At 38.3% G+C, this 21,080-nt stretch overlaps 2 protein-coding genes across 2 annotated transcripts in view; one reads left to right on the top strand and one right to left on the bottom strand.

Moving 5' to 3' along the window:
- The window catches only part of LOC141762160 (SLIT-ROBO Rho GTPase-activating protein 1-like), a 65,504-nt gene that overhangs the window by 41,808 nt on the left and 2,616 nt on the right, over positions 1-21,080 (bottom strand). The window contains exon 2 of the mRNA XM_074626102.1: positions 15,243-15,376. The gene's annotated coding sequence lies outside the window, so the exon portion shown is untranslated. The remainder of the gene's footprint in view (positions 1-15,242; positions 15,377-21,080) is intronic.
- Positions 10,341-14,741, top strand: LOC141762163 (arg8-vasotocin receptor-like). Its single transcript, XM_074626111.1, has 2 exons — positions 10,341-11,405; positions 13,228-14,741. Exons 1-2 carry the CDS (start codon positions 10,469-10,471, stop codon positions 13,509-13,511), a joined length of 1,221 nt encoding a protein of 406 aa, XP_074482212.1. The 5' UTR covers positions 10,341-10,468; the 3' UTR covers positions 13,512-14,741.

Here is a 21,080-nt window from a genome sequence, read left to right as displayed (position 1 = left end):
TGGATGGGATTTACATGACAGGAGGACAAGCAAGTTTGTAGAAAAACTGTAGGTAATTGACCACTTCGCTGAGACCCGCCACTCAAACGCAGACTGGCCAATCATAGCACAGCATCGGCCAGCTCCGAACAGGGTCCGACAAGTATCCAGTAAACAAACACAAGACTTTCAACAACATTACAGTGTGGTATTAGTACTTTTACTGAAGTAAAGGATCTGAATACTTCCTCCACCACTGCTGAATGCTACGTATCTACTGAAGAAATGGACATAACTACGGGTCACAACATTCATTCCCAACCAGGCCACATACCTTATATATACCTTATATATTATTGTGAGCATGCAGTAAAGTAATGTTCTTATTTATTCATATGCACCACATTTCATCAGCAGAGTGTTCACCATGGAAACCGTTCTCAGTCTGAGCGGTCACCGACGAAACCTGCAGCTATTCTACATTTTCTGAGGTATATAATCAACTTGCTATAATGGAAGTGTTTTGACTGCAACATCAACTGTCACAAACGCCTTATTTTCTTTCGCTTTCTTCTTCAGACAAACCCAGTGAACTGCAATTTTAAATGCATTAAGAGGTCTTTCACTATCCACTGTCATCATCTCCCGCCTCCTCTCTGCTTCCCTAAATCAAATTGTCACTGTGTTAATGAACCCAGAGTCATTGTTAACCCTCCACACATGGATTAATTACATTTAAATTTTATTGTCTTAGCCTAAATGAATGAGACTGGGGTTGGAAAAACAAAACCGACAGGTTGACAAATCAGTATAGACCACGTACACAATTCACTACAGCCACATGAGTATTTGTTGTTCTGATTTGCCCAGTTTAGACCCCTTTTCACCAAAACTGTAGACTTAATACTCAAGTCAATCTTAAGGGAATAGTTTGACATTTTGGGGAATATGAGGTAGATGTGAAGATCGATTGCACTCTCATGTTTGTCCCGTAAATATAAGGCTACAGTATAACAGACCGTTGCCGTGTATAACAGACTGTTTTGTGTACAACAGACCGTTGCTGTGTATTACAGACCGTTGCGGGATAATGTACAGCTAGCAGGTCATTGTTGTGAAATAAACCCCTTAACGTTGGGGTGCCGCTCTCATACTGGACTCCTGTTTTAACGCAGGGCTGTTAGCTTGTATTAAAACTTATGTTATATTAACCGAATAAACTTAAACACTTGAGACTTGACTTGTCTTAAGAGTTCAAAGCAAAAACTTTTTAAGTGTCCATTTTTCACTGAGTAAAATCCCAGAAAGAAAAAGCAATAAATAAGTAATAATATGTGTAGGTTAAGTGGAATCACCATTAACAGCTTTGAAACCAATGTCATTTTAATTGTTAGGATTTACAGACATAAAAGACTTCATCTTGACTTTGCACTTTGCTAATGAAGAATTAGCTCGACATGGACTTGACCCAGAAGACTGATTCCTGGCTCGTCTGCTTGAATGTATTTAATTGGCCAAATCATTTTCTGCTGACTTTGAACAAAACCTGAGCCAAGTTTAACTTTCTGTCTCCGTGAAGTGAACCCATGAAGTGGATAAGTGTTTGGCAGAGATCACAGCTTTATCAGTTCGGACACATTTCAGTGTTAAACGGCTGATCAGACTAACCGGTTATCATCCTCTCAGCACGGCCAACTGCACACACACACACAAGCTAATGTCCTTTCATGTTTGGCAGTCAAACTCACCACTGACTCAGCCCAGACACACTAGCTGAGCTCTGTACATGAACACACTGTCTGTCCATACTGTCACATTATAATCTTACAGCTCCTATAGATAGTGGTGTGAATTTAGATCATGTATATCTGTGCCTCAGTGTAATAACACATACCAGCTGTGATTGAGTCATTAACATACATCCCAAAATATACGCAATGGAAACATACGTTATGGAAATATAATATGATGGGTATTATATAGAAAACGTAAACATAATAAAGCCTCTGGTTAACATTGCTCTGCTGTAACGGGGCTCCCAAACTCCCAGAACGTCTACAGTATAGTAGTGATTCACAACCAGCGGTACCTCAGAGGGTACTTATGGAGTCTCCTTTAACTAAAAGTTAAATAGCTACTTAAAATTAATGGATAGATGGTTAAACTAGTTAGCTAAAAACCATTAAAATAGATGACAAAAAGTGATGGATAACTGGTTAAAATAGTTAAAAATAGTTCAAATAGTTGGCTAAAAGACAACAGACAAATGGTTGTCCACCTTTTGCCACTCCAAGTGGCGGTAGTATGAATGCAAACTTGGCTAAACTGACCTAAAAATTGTCAGTTAAATTGATTAAAGTATCGTAACAATATCTGCTTTTATATAATCAATATCCACTGTAAGAAATGACGGGTTTTTGAGGCAGATACAGGTTTTTATTTAAAGGAACTCTTAGTGTAGGGGCAAACTAATGATCTTAATTGATTTTTTTTTAATCTGGCAAAGGTAATGGTTACATGATCACTGTGGGCATTTTGATCCATTAAAAATGTTTATACATTTTCAGCTATTAGAATAACAATTTTGGAGGCATGTTATCTTTTGAAAAAAATATTTTTTATCTGCAAATGTACTTTCCCAGTATGTCCTCAGATCAATACCAGAAGAACAACAACTTATGTTAAACTCTTTACGTCAGAGCGTTTGAATGAATTCTCGCTTCGTGTTCTGAGTATTGTGGAGCATAATGATTGCTTCATTAGTTTAATGAAAACGCTGTGCTACAGTCAGCTAAAGTGCTACTAATCGTTTCTTTTCTCACCGGCTGTCAACTTAAATCACACCATTAAATCCATTAACGATTCTCAGAAAGGTCCATATGTATATAATAATAATTGCATGTGTTTTTCAGGGACTAATATATAAGCCTGGATGTGTTTCTGTCTATTCTTGCACTTCTATCTTTGTGAGGACATTTTGTCAGGTCCTTACTTCTTCAAAGGGCTGTTTGAAGGTTTACACTATATTTAAATTAGGTTTTAGTTAGAGTATAGGTACATTTTGGGGTTGGGGTATAGTTGGGATGGGTAAAGGAGAATGTAAGGGAACACAATATGTCCTCAAATATCCTCACATAAGTGTGCGCACTGTTTCAAACTTAACCACAGCTGAAGTCTGCTGTTTCCAAAATATCACGAGTCCCACAAACTAGAAACAGTCTGATGGTTTTACAGTGTTGCAGCAACATGAAGAACAAAATCTGTCAGTAACACTTTATTTTAAGTTGAAGATGAACTCACAGATTCTGTTACAGCAGCAGCAGCTCTGAAATCCCTTCAACAAAACAGGAAGATTTTCTCTTGATGCAGCTGCTGGCGAAATACTGAACATACATATGAATGATAGAAATTGAAGGTAATAAATGTCTCTTTATGTAAATATGCAATCAAAGACTTTTGATGAAGATAAGAGGTTTGGTTGTTTACATTTCCGTTTGTTGAATATTCATCAATCCATCATCGGGTAGCTTCAGAGTAATGCTGCCTTTTAACTGATGACATAAATGGATGCTGCCTGGTTTACGTAACAGTTAATGAAAGGAGGGAGAAACAATTTAGACGACAGACAACTGACTTTTATCACCTGTAAAAAAACATCCACTTAAATCATAACTAGCAAACTTGAAGTGGGTAAACTTATAATCAAAACGTGACTCAATGAATAGAGAATATGTATGGGAAATACTAAAACTAGGGCTGTCAAAGTTTACACGATCGTAACACGTTAAGGCAAATACGTTGTAACGCCACTAATTTCTTTCACGCATTAACGCAACTTGTGATTTTTATGTTGTAGTGGTATCATTTTTACAGCTAGAGTGAAGATACTGGCATCATATGAAACTAGAAAACCTAATGAATACTAGCTTGTCGGGAAGGAGGTTAAATAACGCTCCAAGCTTACGTTAAATTTCGGCTTGGCCAAGGTTGCCATGTTATGATTTGAGCATATTTTTTAAGCTAAATGCAGTACCTGTGAGGGTTACTGGACAATATCTGTCACTGTTTTGTGTTGTTAATTGATTTCCAAAAATAAATATATACATACATTTGCATAAAGCAGCATATATGCCAACTCCAATGTTGATAAGAGTATTAAATACTACAAATCTACAGTTAAGGTACATTTGAACAGATAAAAATGTGCGATTAATCACGATTAAATATTTCTCTGGCCATGGGTTATTGTATCAGTTATTATTAGTTATAATAAAATATGTCTGTAGAGCTGCAACAATTAATCAATTAGTTGTCAACTCTTAAATTAATCGCCAACTATTTTGATAATCGATTAATCGATTTGAGTAAATATCTAAGAACAAAAAAGTCAAAATTCTCTGATTGCAGCTTCTTAAATGTGAATATGTTCTGGTTTCTTTACTCCTCTATGACAGTAAGCTGAATATCTTTGAGTTGTGGACAAAACAAGACATTTGAGGACGTCATCTTCGGCTTTGGGAAACAATGAAGGACATATTTCACCATTAACTGACTGGTATTGCCAAAATGAAACCAATTAAAATAGAGTTAAAGGGCACCAAAGGGAGCAGAGTGTTGGTACATGGTGTGCAGCCATGACTTCTTGTTGAAAACTTAAGAAAACACACACAATCAACCTGCCAGCTCACTTCCTCAACGGGGAGAAGAAACATAACAGAGTAGCAGGAAGCAGACGGAGGAGAGCGGGAAGGTGTTGTCACATTTACAACTCATACAAAGGAGGCTGATCACATGAATATGAGAGTGACATATTGACCTTTTAGCAACGAGGAAGTGCTCCGACTCTGTTGTTTTGTCTTTTAATTTCCCGTCTACCCAGCGAGTGGGAATGTGTCATGTTGTGCTGATTGGCTGCTGAATATGATCACCTTCTGCCTAGCAAATATCTGACAAGTTTTATAATATAACGTACAGCGTGAAGTGAAGAAATGATATTCCACAACTCTGGTTCTCCTGCACAGCTCTGGGATCAGCTGGTCATGTTAGTGTTATAATAGTCACGGTGACTGATCAGAATATGTCGGTATTTGTGTTTTTAATATGCGTTTATAACTATATGATATCATAACAGAATAAGCTTTCAAAACGTCTGTTAATACAATATTTCTTCATCCAAAATCTGGTTATTTGCACGGTTAAACAGAGTCCAGGTTTCCATTACAAGCAATAAAATATACTCAATTACAAAAGAAACCAACTCAATTACAAGGAAACGTTTTAGTATTAACAGCAAAATGTCCCCTGTGACTGATATACTATTATATATCACATTATTAGTTACCTATAAGTGTTGTTAAAAATATCAAAGTATTTATCTTTTAATTAAAAAATCTAAAATACCCTAAATTTTGTGTTAATTTTTCCTCGTGGTATCAAAAATGGTATTCAATATCGATATATTTTAAGGTGTTGTATCGAAGTTAGAAATCCCAGTATCATGACAACACTAATACTTACTGTATATTATATATTTTTACACATATTTAACATGTAACAATAGATAAATGAACAGTTAACATGAAGATTTGAACTTAGAAAAATAGAAGAAATGATTAACACTGGAGAACGGAGAATTTTGTTTGCATCCAATGATAAAAAAATTAAATAAAATTAATATGAAAATCTCAAATTAATACACATATGTGCTCATACTGTTTAACGAAAAAACAAAGCTTCCTTGCTATTGTTTAAGTGTCTATTCATGTGACAGCTTTAAATATGATATTTAATCTATTGGCGGCTCAAGGATTTTAGAGGAGGATAACGGAGTGAGGTCAGATGTGTGAATAGCTCTTTCTATAGTTTCAGCTTCCACATACGTCACTCACACTCTGCACATGCAGAGAAAACAATACCTACTTGAGTGGATCGACACTAAATATAGGCTGGGAAGTTTTCTCTGGCTGATCTCATTCAAACCCAGTGGCGCTAATTCTTTTGATGTTTCTCACGTGACAAAGTCCTGCAGCTTATACACATCTAATTATGAAGCGTTTCCACACGGCATGAGGAAGAAATTGGATCTACAGTTTTGAGGTGCTGGTACTTTACTTCCAATTTTTTTGGAGTCTACTTCCTTCATCTGGGCTTTTTAGTCATTACAGAGGGAAACTCTGTTGACAGATGGAGTTCTACTGATTATAAGAAAAGCTCCTAAAGTATGTCATGTTAAAATAGTGAAGGAAATGTCTTTATTCTTTGATTTTTGGGTTGCTGATTAATAAATAATTCTTGACAATGACTGATATATTTGACTTCAGGACATTTCAGACTACACACATGCTGAAAATTAAACATTCGTACTGTATTAATTTAGATATTTTCCAAAGTAAAAGTCCCTAAAAGTGTATGATTCAACTTTTTCTCATGGTCTAGTGTTAAAAAAGTTAACAAAAATTGCAGAAAATTGTAATATCGAATCGAAATACTTAAAAATCCCAATACATATTGAATCGGGAAATAGATGTATCGTGCCAGCCCTAGTAGAAACTTGCATGTTTCATGTTTTTTCCGACATTTTAATATGGAAAAGTTACATATTATACCTTTAAATGTGAAATCCTAATCTAAGTAATGTCATTAATAAAATGAAACTTGTACTGCAGATACGTCTTTAATTTTTACTTGTACAAAACTTTAAAAACAGAATTTGCTGATCTATTTTTTCGCTCTGGTTTGTTACTTTAACGTCTCTCTGGCAGCTCAGTTCATATCCGTTCTCACTATCGCTGCTGTATTTCCTCTTTATTTACCCTCTGTGGCTCCTCAGATTCTGCCCCAAGAGCCTATTGTTGACTTAGTATTGAATTACTGTAGTATTGAACTGTCCAAACAGGGCCCGGGGAGATAATAGAGAAGCCCAGTGGACCGACTGGGATAATGTATAGTTAATTAAAGTACAGTGAGAGCTGAACTCAATGGGGCAATAAGTGGGATTTATTTACAGTCTCACTGCAGGAAATGGCCACATCTGTGAGTCCTGATAGTGTTGTAGCTTCAAACCAATCATTCACCTGGAAAACATGCTGATACCAACGCAATCAGTGAGAAATTTTAGCACTTGATTTTGGATTTAGTGTTAGTCTTTCGAAGAAAACATTTAAGCTTTAATTAGGGCTTTAACCTTTTCCACTCCACCCTCTTTTTTATGGACCCGTTTTTATCTTTTTTAGGGCGGTCTTTAGGGGCAGATAGCAGGTCAACAGCAGATGTCACATAGAAGTGGTGAACATCTTCGGAAAGCTGGGAACCTGAAGATTAATTTGAGATGCTGCTCAGCACTGTGTGTCAAGTTCTTCTAGTCATTAATAAGAATTAAACATTAATGAATGAATTAAAATAAATTGGTAAAGCGTATGAGAGTTTAGAACATTATGACGGTCATGTTATATATTTTATTTTATGTGGAATGAAGCCAAATCAAGTGGAAAAATATGTATGCATTTTGGTGACATAACTGTGATTGATTACCTTTATCTCACATATGTGCCAGTGTCTGAGCTCTTATCAGTGTGCACACCAGCCTGGGTTATGTGTCATAATTATGTGAGTCCGAGAGGTTCCATAATCGCAGCGCAATAAATCTGGAACTCGTGACAGCCGCGACCATTACCCACCATTGTTTAACCACAACGCATTATGTAATGGTCTGCTTCAGCAGCTGGCTCGTTCTCTGCACAACTACTTGACATGACAAACACAGTCGGCCTCTGTGACTTCCAAATCCCTTTCCCACTTCTTGCATATAGATTGAACATTAAGATACTAAATTGTGGCCTTGTAGGGCAGCGAGTGCGAGGAATCATGGAGTGATTTACTCAAGCATCAGAGGACCGCGGGAAGACAACATTCTGCCACAGAGGACGTTGGCGATTCAAGGTCTGGTGAAGCCGTTTTGCCCAACAAATATTATTGTTCCCATTTAGCAAAAAAGAGCAGGAAGTATTCATGAAAATATAACAGTATTAGTATTTACTTCCGCCAAAGAGGTTATGTTTTCGGTTTGGTTTGTTTGTCTATTTGTGTAGCAGGAGCCAAGGAAGAATCCACATATACACGATATACAAATTTTTCCCTTTCGTTATCATTGCGAGATATAGAGCATGGTCTTGGCAGAGGTCTGCGCTCTCCAAGTGCACTTCTAAAAGCTGTTTCACACCAATCCGAAGTCCGCTAAATTTGCACGAAAATTTATAGAAACTGATTTTTAAGGGTTCTTATGAATGCTTGCACACCCCTGTGGAATATTTTTGCGGGGGAAAAAATATTCGGACTTTGATTTCAGCAGATTTCTGCCTGCGGAAATATATGTTTGACCAATGAAATCCTTTGTTCCAACTGATTGCTGTCATTCTGCATAATAACTAGCCATGTGCTTCTGTTTGTTGCACGGAGAGTGTGTATTTTTGGGGCTTGTTTTCGGGCCGGGGCAACGGATTTTCTGTTCAGAACTTGCCTGAGAATCATCAAGTTACACATGTTTTGGAGTATTTCTTGGTTGGGACCAATAACTTCCTGGAGTAAGTAAACTAAATAAGCATATTTCCCAAAATGTCAAACTTTTCCTTTAAATTTGAAGGTATTTGGTCAATAAATCAACTAAGAAACTGGAGAAAAAAGACAAAGTTTTCTTCCGTATCACAGTAATCCAGTAAGAGTTGACTGTACATTCATGGGTACACTGCAAACAGGAGCTTCTAATAGATAAATCGGCATACTTTTAATGCACCAATTTACCAAAATGTGAACGAATGAAGGCTAAAAAGAACAGGGCTCAAAGAGAATACAAGCTCCCGAATAGGCCTATATGTTGGTGTTGGTATAGTAGTATAGTATAGTATGTATAGTGAATTCATTGGTTTGTTTTTTTAGATTTAAAGGAATACATTGAGGTTAATGACAAAAGATAAATACTTAAATATATTTAAGAAAAGCTTTTTCAGGAGAGAACTACAGATTATTGTTGTTAGGAAAACTTTGTGTTGATTATTGAAGGGCGGCTGTATTTAATGCGTCTGCCTGCAGGAGTTTTCCACTGGTTTCTCGCTCAATGCTGAGAAAACAAGCGCCGTCTCTGAGGTTATCAGGTTATCGCCACATAAACACATTAATGCCGCACAGACTCGCTCAGAGTATGTCATGGTCAGAATAAAGAGAAGGCTAAATCAATATTCAGGTGAGGAGGAGCATTAATTAGATGCTAATTAGATCCATCCCATGTATGTTCCTCTGTGATCGAGTGGTTGCAGCTATAGTGAGGAAATTACATGTTAATTAATCTATCAGCTGACAAGAGAGAAGTAATCCTAATCAAAAATAGCAAGAATTTTGTGGTTCCAGTCTCCCAAATGTGAGGATTTACTGCTTTTCTTTGTTTTATAGTATCTTACTGTAAATGGAATATCTTTTTTGATGATCTTTTGGACAAAACAAGACATTTAAAGAAGTCACCTTGAGCATTTATTATTTTCCATTTGGCATTTGACGTTTTCTGTTTATTTGTAATTATGGGTCAAATCATCCTCCATCATCCTCTGTCCACACACTTCTAGCAGAGATTTCCCTCCGGAGGGCTCCACTTTATCTTGTGTGTTGTTAAGTGGGTGGGAGGGAAGAGAAAGTGTGTGTGTTGGTTGTGGTATGTGTGTGTTTAGAGAGGGTGGGTGTTGGGAGGGCTGGAGCCTTTAAAAGAGGCTGAATCTGCAGCAGCTCTCATTCAAAACAGGAGTTAGTTGCTGTGCGCTACGGCTGGAAACATACATGTGGATTTTATCTTTTTGTTTTTAGACTTTTATATTTTGTGTATTCACGCACAATGTGAGGAACTGCAGCTCTATCAGCATTTTCAAAACCAACTTAAAACGTCTGCTGAAAGCTGCTCAGCTCTGTACTCACTGATCTTTATTCCATGGTCTGCAGGACTTGCTTTTTACTTGACAAGCTTACTTTGTGATGTGCTATTGTGTGTAGCTGTGCGTTTTGTATATTCTTTCTTGTATGACTGTAGTATGTTTCTTTGTTTTTTGACCTGCCAATGAAGGGACTACAGATGTGAATTATCTTAAAGCTATAATCTGGTACGGTATGATTTAGTGAAAAAATTCAGTCTATAGTATGTCGAAATATTTCATGAAAAAAAGTCATAGTATTGTATGCTGAAAAATTTCATGAAAAAACTCATACTAATGTATGTCTAAAAATTTAATGAAAAAAAGTCATAATATAGTATGTCAAAAATTTTTGTGAAAAAAGTCATAGTATCGTATTTCGAAACATATAGTGAAAAAAACTTATAGTATACTGTACATGGTCCCTTTTATATAAAAAAAACCCCAAAAACCCTGTGATCACAACACACATGTTGGGAGAGTAATCCAGGAGTTTGACAGCCAACACAGTCTCCGGAGGAGGAGAAGCGACCACCATCAACATGCTCTTCACCTCGGAGAGCTCCTGCAACATCACAAACTGCACAAACTGCTGCACAAACTTTACGCATGAGACCCCCGGGAACATCAGCAACGACACTGACCCGTTCGGACGCAACGAGGAGGTGGCCAAGCTGGAGATCACCGTCCTGAGCCTCGCCTTTGTCGCTGCAGTGGTGGGCAACGTGAGCGTCCTGCTGGCCATGTACAACACCCGTCGGAAACCGTCGCGCATGCACCTGTTCATGAAGCACCTGAGCCTTGCGGACCTGGTGGTGGCCTTCTTCCAGGTGCTGCCTCAGCTCTGCTGGAAGATCACCTTCCGCTTCACGGGTCCGGACGCCCTGTGCCGCGTCGTGAAGCACCTGCAAGTGTTGGGCATGTTCGCCTCCACCTACATGATGGTGATGATGACCCTGGACCGCTACATCGCCATCTGCCACCCGCTGCAGACGCTCCAGCAGCCGACGAAGCGCGCACGCATCATGATCGGCTCCACGTGGGCGTGCAGCCTGGTCCTCAGCATCCCGCAGTACTTCATCTTCTCCCTGAGCGAGGTGCATCCAGGATCGGAGGTGTATGACTGCTGGGGACACTTCGTGGAGCCTTGGGGGCTGCGCGCCTACATCACCTGGATGACGGTCGGCATCTTCCTGGTGCCCGTGGTCGTGCTTGTGTTCTGCTACGGACTCATCTGCCTCGCCATCTGGACGAACCTGAAATATAAGACCCGCAGGAAGAGCGTGGGGGAGGCCACCACCAAGAACGGGATCCTGATGGGCGGCAGCAGCTCGGTGAGCAGCGTCAGCACCATCTCTCGTGCCAAATTACGCACGGTGAAGATGACTTTCGTGATCGTGCTGGCGTACGTGGTGTGCTGGGCGCCATTCTTCACCGTGCAGATGTGGTCGGTGTGGGACAAGACCTTCTCCTGGGTCGGTGAGTCTACCTGCTCAACCTCTCCACTAACTTTAGACCAGGTTGAGTCTATCTGCTCGACCTCTCCACTAACTTTAGATCAGGTGATTTACAGCAAGAAGTAACCTTTAAAAAGGGACTATTTGTAACTTTCAGAAATGCTTGTTAACAGCGACACCTGTGGCCGGTAAGTCAACGAAGGTCAGCGTCGCGCTCGAACTACATAGACATGAACGAGCAGACCCGGTAGATTTATACGTGTAAAAAGTTACAAACAGTCCCTTTAAGTATTTCACAAGAAAAGAGTTAAGATTACAGAAAAGAGTGAACATTTCTAGGCAGTCAATCATCTGGTTTAGAGCTGCAACAATGAATCGATTAGTTGTCAACTATTTAATTAATCGCCAAGTATTTTGATAATCGATTAATCGGTTTGAGTCATTTTTTCAAGAAACAAAAAGTCTAAATTCTCTGATTCCAGCTTCTTAAATGTGAATATGTCCTTGTTTCTTTACTCCACTGTGACAGTAAACTGAATATCTTTGAGTTGTGGACAAAACAAGACATTTGAGGACGTCATCTTGGGCGTTGGGAAACACTGATCACCATTTTTCACCATTTTCTGACATTTTATAGATCAAACAACTAATCGATTAATCGAGAAATAATTGACAGATTAATCGACAATGAAAATAATCGTTAGTTGCAGCTAAATTGGACCATTAACTGGTTGATTAAACATCTGAAAATAGTGGAAAATGCCTGTTTCAAACGTCCTAAAGCCAAAGTTGACGTCTCCAAATGACTTGTTTTCACAAACTAACAGTCCAAAATCCAAATAAATCAGTTTATAGTGATATAAAACGTGTGTTACAGCCCTAATCAGGTTGGAATCATATTTTATTAAAACTTTAATTTGATCCATATTAGGGGAAAGACATTGATGATCACTTTTATTAGCTTTAATTGACCAAAAAAAAAAAAAGTCTCTAAAAGACATCTTCTAAAGTGCATTTGACTTTTTAAACTATTTTTGATCATTTATTCTGGTAGACCGTGACATTACAATAGTAGAATAACACCCGATCTGGGTTAGTTAGCCCGTGACGTGTGGTAGGTCACACTGAAGAAGCAGAAATATATTTCAGTTGGAAACTTTGCATGTGGCTGATCCAGAGAATAAATGTAATATCTGTGCAGTCAGTGGAGCGTGATTTTCATATGATGGAGATGAGGATATGGATTTGAAGGATATGGATGAAGGAGCTGCTGCTCAGCCACCTGAAGAATTTCATTATGGTTTCCAAAGACAGTTTAACTGGCTCATGAGAGTCCAGGTGCTGCTTTCAGAGGCTTTTTGATGGGGCAGGAATTCATTTACATGAGGAACAATGAGCTCTCGTCCTTTTTCTTTTTGTCGTACAAATAGTCGAAACTAAACAATAAATAAGCAAATTAAAACACATAATATCAATTTATAGCATAATTTATCAATTCATTAATGACTACATTTTTAATATTATTTTTGCTACATTTATGTATTGAGTCATTTATTTATTTATTTTTGATTTTGGCAGGTTCTGTCCTCCATACCATACAGTGTATAAGAAGGTACTGTATATGTTCTGAGGATTGTCTGTCAGCAGCTAATTATTTCTATAGCAGGATAAAATCGTCTGATAACACGAGAGGCTCAAACTGGGGCCGGAGGGGAGGATAAACATTTAGCAGGCAGGTCATTGACTCAGAGCTGCAGTACGACTCCCTCCAGAGGAAGAGTAAACACCTCAGAGTAGCTGTTGACATCTCAGAGCGTGCCTCATAAATCTGTATTTCCCCGCAGACTCGGAGAACACCACGGTGACGCTGTCCGCCCTGCTGGCCAGCCTCAACAGCTGCTGCAACCCCTGGATCTACATGATCTTCAGCGGACACCTCCTCTCCGACTTCGTCAGCAGCCTGCCGTGCTGCCGCCCGCTGAGGAACAAGTTCGGCTACCAGGACTCGGACAGCAGCATCCGGCGGACCACGCTGCTGTCCCGCCTGCAGGGTCCGCGCCTCTCGGAGCCATTCAGAGATCTCAACCCGCCCCCTAAAACCTGCCTGCAGGTCCCGTCTGCATCCTGACCGCTGGAAACACTACCTGTGCGTGTCTGCTTTGCTAAGACGACAACATGAACTGCCGGTTTGTGGCAGCGAAGGAAGGTCTGATCTCATGTCACGCCTACAGCTTGTTTTCCTTTGGTCCGATCCAGAGTGGAAAAGTTTACTCTGTTGCAACGTTTGGTGTTTGTTTCTTTTGTGTCACGCAGCTGTTAGAAAAAGAGTTTCCAGTCTGCCGGGTCGGAGATTTTGGAGGTTAAACGGAGTCAAAACAAACTTCTTTAACTTCAGTTTATAGCATCATGGTCTTGCTGTATTTGAACTTCTTTAGAATAAGAGCATCTGTTCACACTGAGATTCATTTTGTCAACATACATGTCTTTATACACATGGACCCTGGTGTTGTCGGGTTGTTTACTACAGATTTTGAGATTATAACTTGGTAAAACGAAGATAATTTCTACAACATTATGACTGTTGAGCTGGTTATGAATATGATTTGGGCGTGACGACTGATGGGACCAAGTTGGACCGGGTCTGTTCCAGTCTGGTCGTCACACACTGAAAAAAATCATTCAGTGTGTGATATGTAAAGAGTCTTCAGGTCCAGTCGCTGCCAGTCGTTCTCATAAAGAGTTGTTAAAACATGTTTGATATTCAATATTACCATCATACTGTATATCAGACTATCCAAATTTGCAGCGTTACACACAAATGCACATAAATGTATTACAGCACAGTCACAACACTTTTAAAAAAAAGGTACTATTTAATTATCAATTAATCTGCCAGTTATTTACTTGATAATTGATTAATTGTCTATAAAATGTCAGAAAAGTAGGGCTGACTGGAATGTTTCGATGTTGCTTTGCATTGGGGTCTGTAACGGGGTTTATTACTGCTCTGGCTTCTTTGACTCATTCCCTGATCTGTGTTGATGTTGTTGTTGTAAAGATGTTAAGTGTAATGTATTCCGTCATCTATATTTCATTGTAATATATATTGCACACGTCGTAAAGAAAGATAAATGTTATTCCTCGTATCCTCACATGATGTGTGGCTGTTTTCTGTTTGCATATACAGAAACATTTCTTACGTAACGGGAGTTTTTCTGGTGATGTTTCACAGCTGCTTTCAGCCTTTTTTGCTAAGTGGAGAAGAAAACAATAGCAGCTCTTAGCAGAGGCTGAACATGTAGAGTCAAGTCTTTTTAATTTACATGTCCCTTATAAATTAAAAAGAAAATACCACTAATTTTTGAGGGAAATGTCTTTATTCTTTGATTTTTGGGCTGCTGGTTAATAAATAATTACTGACAATGACTGATATATTTGACTTCAGGACATCTCTGACTAAATACATGCTGAAAATCAAATGTTTTTAGTGTATTAATTTAGATATTTTACAAAGTAAAAGTCCTTAGAAGTGTATGATTTAACTTTTTCCCATGGTGTAGTGTTAAAAAAGTGAACAAAAATCACAAGAAATTGTATCGAATCGAATCACAAAGCTTTTAGAATCGCAATACTTAATACTGCATAATAATCGGCACCCAAGTATCGTGTCAGGAGTCATTCTCTGAGAATGAAGTTGCAGCCGGACAGATAAACAACGAGCTGAAACTCACTATAAAGCTCCGTAAAGCCAAGAGGAGCTGAAGATTCAGCTGGTTCATCACTACCAAAGACCCCTTAAACCCCGTCATATCCTTTGACTAGAAAAACACTTTCACAGGATTTTTCCTTTTTTACTTACAGTGGAAAACAGGAACCGTTGCCTTCCTTCTGGATGCAGAGTGGCAGCGAGATACACATCTCTGTACTGTGGATGATGATTCGTCCGTCTCATATCTCCGACTGAGGAGCCGACGGCTTTTGGCCTCGATCTGACTGAAATGAAAAAGGGAAAATAAAAAGCCGTCAGCGCTGCAATAACACATTTCATCTCGATTGAGCTCTTAATAGGAAATCCTGAGAGGTGGCGATGAAAGGAATGTCAATTTCCTCTTTGAGCTAACGGGATTAGTTTGAACCACCCTATTGTACAAACAGCATTTAAGTATTACTGCACAATGGCAGCAATTCCACTCTAATCATGAACTCTCTCTATAGTCCGTAGCTGGCTGGATTCAACTCTGTCTGACAGGATAATTGGAGTCTTTAAATTCAGTAGTAAAACACCTCTCGACGATACAAAAGATCCAATCTGCTGCATGTCACATTGCAAAGAACAGAATAATGTGCCAATAGAGCAAAACGTTTTTGCGCGGCGCGATTACGTACAAAGTCGATGCAAAGAGGCGAATAGATGCAAATTTGTGCCGGGCGACGCGAATGCCGCGCCAAATATTTCAACTCGAGGGAGAAATTTGCTCGTTTGATTAATGATGCCTAATGTGTTTATGCAGTCTAAGTTTCTTCATTACAGATGCCAAAGACAAACCTTTAAAAAATGACCCAATCAGAGGAGGAAGAATGGATGTTTGGGTTTCCAGAGATGGACAGACAAACTGAATGCATCGGCTAAATTAAGGAAAATGAGTCGGGGGGATGTATAGAAAGATATGGGCCACTTAAAGCCCTGACACAGGATAAGGCTCCACCCGAGCTCATTTAATGATGAAAGCTGCTCAATTTTAAAGCCACATTCATCTACACTTCCTGTCTTTAACAATGCGCTTCCTTTTCACAATTTCCTGCATTCAGCTCTTTGATAAAAACGTTCTCCCTGTGGACAATGTGATTGATTCGAAATTGAAATTCCTCCAAAGCAGACAGGAGGCTGGGACACCGTATTGTGGTAACATGCGGTCAAGCCAGCCGGCATTCTCATCTATTTCACTCTTAAATGTGGTAGTAGAAGAATTAATGGAAATACTCCAGTAAAGCACAGGCATACCTCAAAATTCTACCCAAGTAAAAACAGCTTCCTGCTTGTCTTTTAGCACATTGTTGTAGATTCACAGATTTACATTGAACATAAGATAAATTTGGTTGTTGTCAGCCTTCCTGAGCTTTAAGCGTCTGTTTGTCCCCGGAGTCATAGGTCTGCGATAGGAAACCACTTCCTGAATGCATACACAGGGACACATAAACACATTAAGAGTGGAAGTGCTCCATTTGCACACACGTGACATTTGGAGAGTGTTTGTCTTCTAGTTTTGTACACTCAAAATGAAATAAAATAAATACAGAGAAGTAAACACGCAGTGGTGGAAGAAGTATTCAGATCCTTTACTTAGGTAAAAGAAACGTTAAAAGAATAAAGTCAAAATATTTTGAGAGTAAAGTTAAAATATTTTGGAGAATACATTTAAAATATTTTGGAGAATAAATTTAAAATATTTTGGAGGATAATTTAAAATATTTTGAGAGTTAATTTAAAATATTTTGAGAGTTAATTTAAAATATTTTGAGAATACATTTTAAATATTTTGGAGAATAAATTTTAAATATTTTGGAGAATAAAGGTAAAATAATACCACTTTATAATTTCAATAGGGAAACATTTAAAAAGAAAATGTTATCCTGTCTGAATGGAGGACACAGCGACCTCATTGAAATGAATGAGGAGGGCTAATGTATATAAATTATATATACACTACAGTATATTATATTATATATAACAGAGAAACATATTGTATTATGTTGGAAGTAGTACTCAGAGATAATTTACTGAAATAAAAGTACTACAGCCCAAAAAATACTTTACAAGTAAAGGTCCTGAATTCAAAATGTAACTCTTAAAAGTACAGAAGTATTATGAGCAAAATGTACTTAAAGTATGAAAAGTAAAAGTACTCATTATGCAGAACCTTTCACAATGTTAATATAGAATATTATCTGTTTTTATCACTAATGAATACATGTAAGAGTATTTTAATTCCAAGTGTCAAATAAATGTAGATGAGTAGAAGTATAAAGTAGCATAAAATGGAAATACTCAAGTAAAGTCGGAATTGTACTTAAATACAGTACTTGAGTGAATGTACTTAGTTAGTTTATTTAAATACTTTCCATCTTTGCCAGAAAGCAAGTAGCATACCTTAAAAAAAGCAATGTCGTGCACATCTGTCATGATTAAAAGTCTAAAAGATGTAAATCTTCCTTTAAAAATATCCCCGGGGATGTGCCCACGGTTACATAAAGTAAGATATATGAGAGGTGCTCCTTTAAAAGAAGACACTTAAAGTTATATATGAGAGAAATTAAAGTGCCAAGAAGAATTAAAGAAGGTGGAGATAACAAGGGGGCTGTTTTCTTTCTGACCCTGCAACACAGAGCTGATGTTCTCACATCTGGGAGCCATCCTAATGAATATGTCTCCAAGGGGTGGTGATGTACTTTTGCGTGTCGCTGTTAGTTTACATGACGAGGTTCTTCTTGTAAAGCGTCACTGGTAGGAGGATAATGAGAACCAGCAGCATGGGGGCAGCAGGAATTATAGCCGAGACACTGAAAGATTTAACATCAGCACTCCAACACATTGCAGGAGGTTCAGTATTTGACTGATACTTCTACTAGCATGCAGCTTAACATGGGACACAAAAACACTGTAGCCCCGGATACAGAAATAATAAAAACATAAACATGATGTTCAATCTGGTCTGGGATCAAAAAACATCACATCTATCTTTGACCTAACAAGATTACTTTTAAGAACAAGTTTAATAAATTCGCAGAGAGAGAGAGGGGTGGAAAGTAACATTTACTTAAGTACCTTAAAGTACAATTTTTAGGTACTTTACTTGAGTATTTCCAAGTATTTGGGGGAATATCTGCTTTTCCAGAGGCAAATATTGTACTTTACTTTAATCTACATGCATCTGATGGCTGGAATCTGGAGATTAGAGCTGGGATGACACTCCTATCAGTTAGTCGATTAATCAATTAGTGGTTTAATCGACATATCTGTGAAACCGAGTTTCTCCACAAAGAATCACACAAAAGCACCACCAGAGATGTGCTCATAAGTTTCTTGGAAGTAAATCATTCAGCAACAAAAAAGCATACAGACGTGGAAAAAATTGTTGGTACCCTTCCATTAATGAAAGAAAAACCCAGAATGGTCACTGAAATAACTTGAAACTGACAAAAGTAATAATAAATAAAAATGTACTGAAAATTAACTAATGAAAATCAGACATTGCTTTTGAATTTTGGTTCAACAGAATCATTTTAAAAAACAAACTAATGAAACTGGCCTGGACAAAAATGATGGTACCCCTAGAAAAGATGTAAAATAATTTGACCATAGGGACATATTAAACTAAGGTGTGTCCTGTAAATAGCATCACAGGTGTCTTCAAACTTTTAATCATTTAGTCTGCCTATTTAAAGGGTCAAAAGAAGTCACTGTGCTGTTTGGTATCATGGTGTGTACCACACTGAACATGGACCACAGAAAGCTAAGGAGAGAGTTGTCTCAGGAGATTAGAAGGATAATTATAGACCTTCATGTTAAAGGTAAAGGCTATAAGACCATCTCCAAGCAGCTTGATGTTCCTGTGACTACAGTTGCACATATTATTCAGAAGTTTAAGGTCCATGGGACTGTAGCCAACCTCCCTGGACGTGGCCGCAAGAGGAAAATTGATGACAAATTGAAGAGACGGATAATACGAATGGTAACCAAAGAGCCCAGAACAACTTCCAAAGAGATTAGAGGTGAACTCCAAGGTCAAGGTACATCAGTGTCAGATCGCACCATCCGTCGCTGTTTGTGCCAAAGTGGACTTAATGGAAGACGACCGAGGAGGACACCAAATCATAAAAAAGCAAGACTGGAATTTGCCAAAATGCATATTAACAAGCCACAAAGCTTCTGGGAGAATGTCCTTTGGACAGATGAGACAAAACTGGAGCTTTTTGGCAAGTCACATCAGCTCTATGTTCACAGACGCAAAAATGAAGCATACAAAGAAAAGAACACTGTATCTACTGTGAAACATGGAGGAGGCTAGGTTATGTTCTGGGGATGCTTTGCTGCATCTGGCACAGGGTGTCTTTAATCTGTGCAGGGTACAATGAAATCTGAAGACTATCAAGGCATTCTTGAGCGAAATGTGCTGCCCAGTGTCTGAAAGCTTGGTCTCAGTTGCAGGTCATGGGTCCTCAAACAGGATAATGACCCAAAACACAGCTAAAAGCACCCAAGAATGGCTAAGAACAAAACATTGGACTATTCTGAAGTGGCCTTCTATGAGCCCGGATCTAAATCCTATTGAACATCTGTGGAAGGAGCTGAAACATGCTGTCTGGAGAAGGCACCCTTCAAACCTGAGACAGCTGGAGCAGTTTGCTCACGAGGAGTGGGCCAAAATACCTGTCGACAGGTGCAGAAGTCTCATTGAGAGTTACAGAAATCACTTGATTGCAGTGATTGCCTCAAAAGGTTGTACAACAAAATATTAAGTTAAGGGTACCATCATTTTTGTCCAGGCCAGTTTCATTAGTTTGTTTTTTAAAATGATTCTGTTGAACCACAATTCAAAAACAATATCTGATTTTCATTAGTTAATTTTCAGTAATTTTTTATTTATTATTACTTTTGTCAGTTTCAAGTTATTTCAGTGACCATTGTGGGTTTTTCTTTCTTTGACGGAAGGGTACCAACAATTTTGTCCACGTCTGTAAAAACATGACTAATTGACTAATTTTACAGAAATACATTTGTCCCATTTTGTAATGTAATTTAAAGGGTCTTTTTCAATCAGTGGTAATTGACATAGCAGGAAGAGCACAGGTCTAATCAATAACAACAACAACAACAACAACTAATGATGTCTGTGTTCCTTTTACATGTAATTCAGCCAATATAATTATTAATAATGATCTGTACTTTCCCTGCCATAACAAAAAAATGTCTGCTGCGTAAAAGGTCAATATAAAACCATCAACAGGCAAATACTGACAGAACCCAGATATGCTGTTATTAATGACCGACAACTCATCAGCCTCATGTATCAGTTCATGTTATCAGCTGGTGTTAAAATCCAGTCCAGATAAGCCAATAAATAGCAATCAGATTCTCATTTATAACAACCTGCAAACCAAACCTTATCTGACAGTAACTATAAACAGCCCGTTGGAAAGATGCCCACATAATCTGATCAGAACAGAGTGATCCGTTGTTGGCTGCATCCTGTGTGGGCGCTACAAGGGCCGTTCTGAGGCTTCATTTAGGATCGCCATCATCGGCTTCAGTAATTCACTCAACGTTTAAGCTTAAAGGTGATCAGTGATTCCCAAACTCGTGTCCCATGAGTGGAGAGCTTGTGGAGTCTATTGTCTATTAGGGGTGGGAAAAAAATCGATTCACCTATGTATCGCGAAGTTACCGCTTTTCATGCTAAATGCAGTACCTGTGAGGGTTTCTGGACAATATTTGTCATTGTGTTGTGTTGTTAATTGATTTCCAATAATAAATATATACATACATTTGCATAAAACAACATATTCATCTACTTCCATGTTGATAAGAGTAGTAAATACTTGACAAATCTCCCTTTAAAGTACATTTTGAACAGATAAAAAATATGTGATTCATTTGCGATTAATCGCGATTAACTATTTTAATCGATTGACAGCACTT

This window comes from Sebastes fasciatus, chromosome 23 (assembly GCF_043250625.1).
Source record: "Sebastes fasciatus isolate fSebFas1 chromosome 23, fSebFas1.pri, whole genome shotgun sequence".
Classification (NCBI taxonomy): Eukaryota; Metazoa; Chordata; class Actinopteri; order Perciformes; family Sebastidae; genus Sebastes; species Sebastes fasciatus.
This window is presented reverse-complemented; position numbering and strand designations above follow the sequence as displayed.

Excerpts from the sequence above, each read along its gene's own strand:
- LOC141762163 (XM_074626111.1), top strand. The coding sequence starts at position 10,469 with ATGCTCTTCACCTCGGAGAGCTCCTGCAACATCACAAACTGCACAAAC. Across the intron at positions 11,406-13,227 it reads CAAGACCTTCTCCTGGGTCG|ACTCGGAGAACACCACGGTG; the intron begins GTGAGTCTACCT and ends ATTTCCCCGCAG.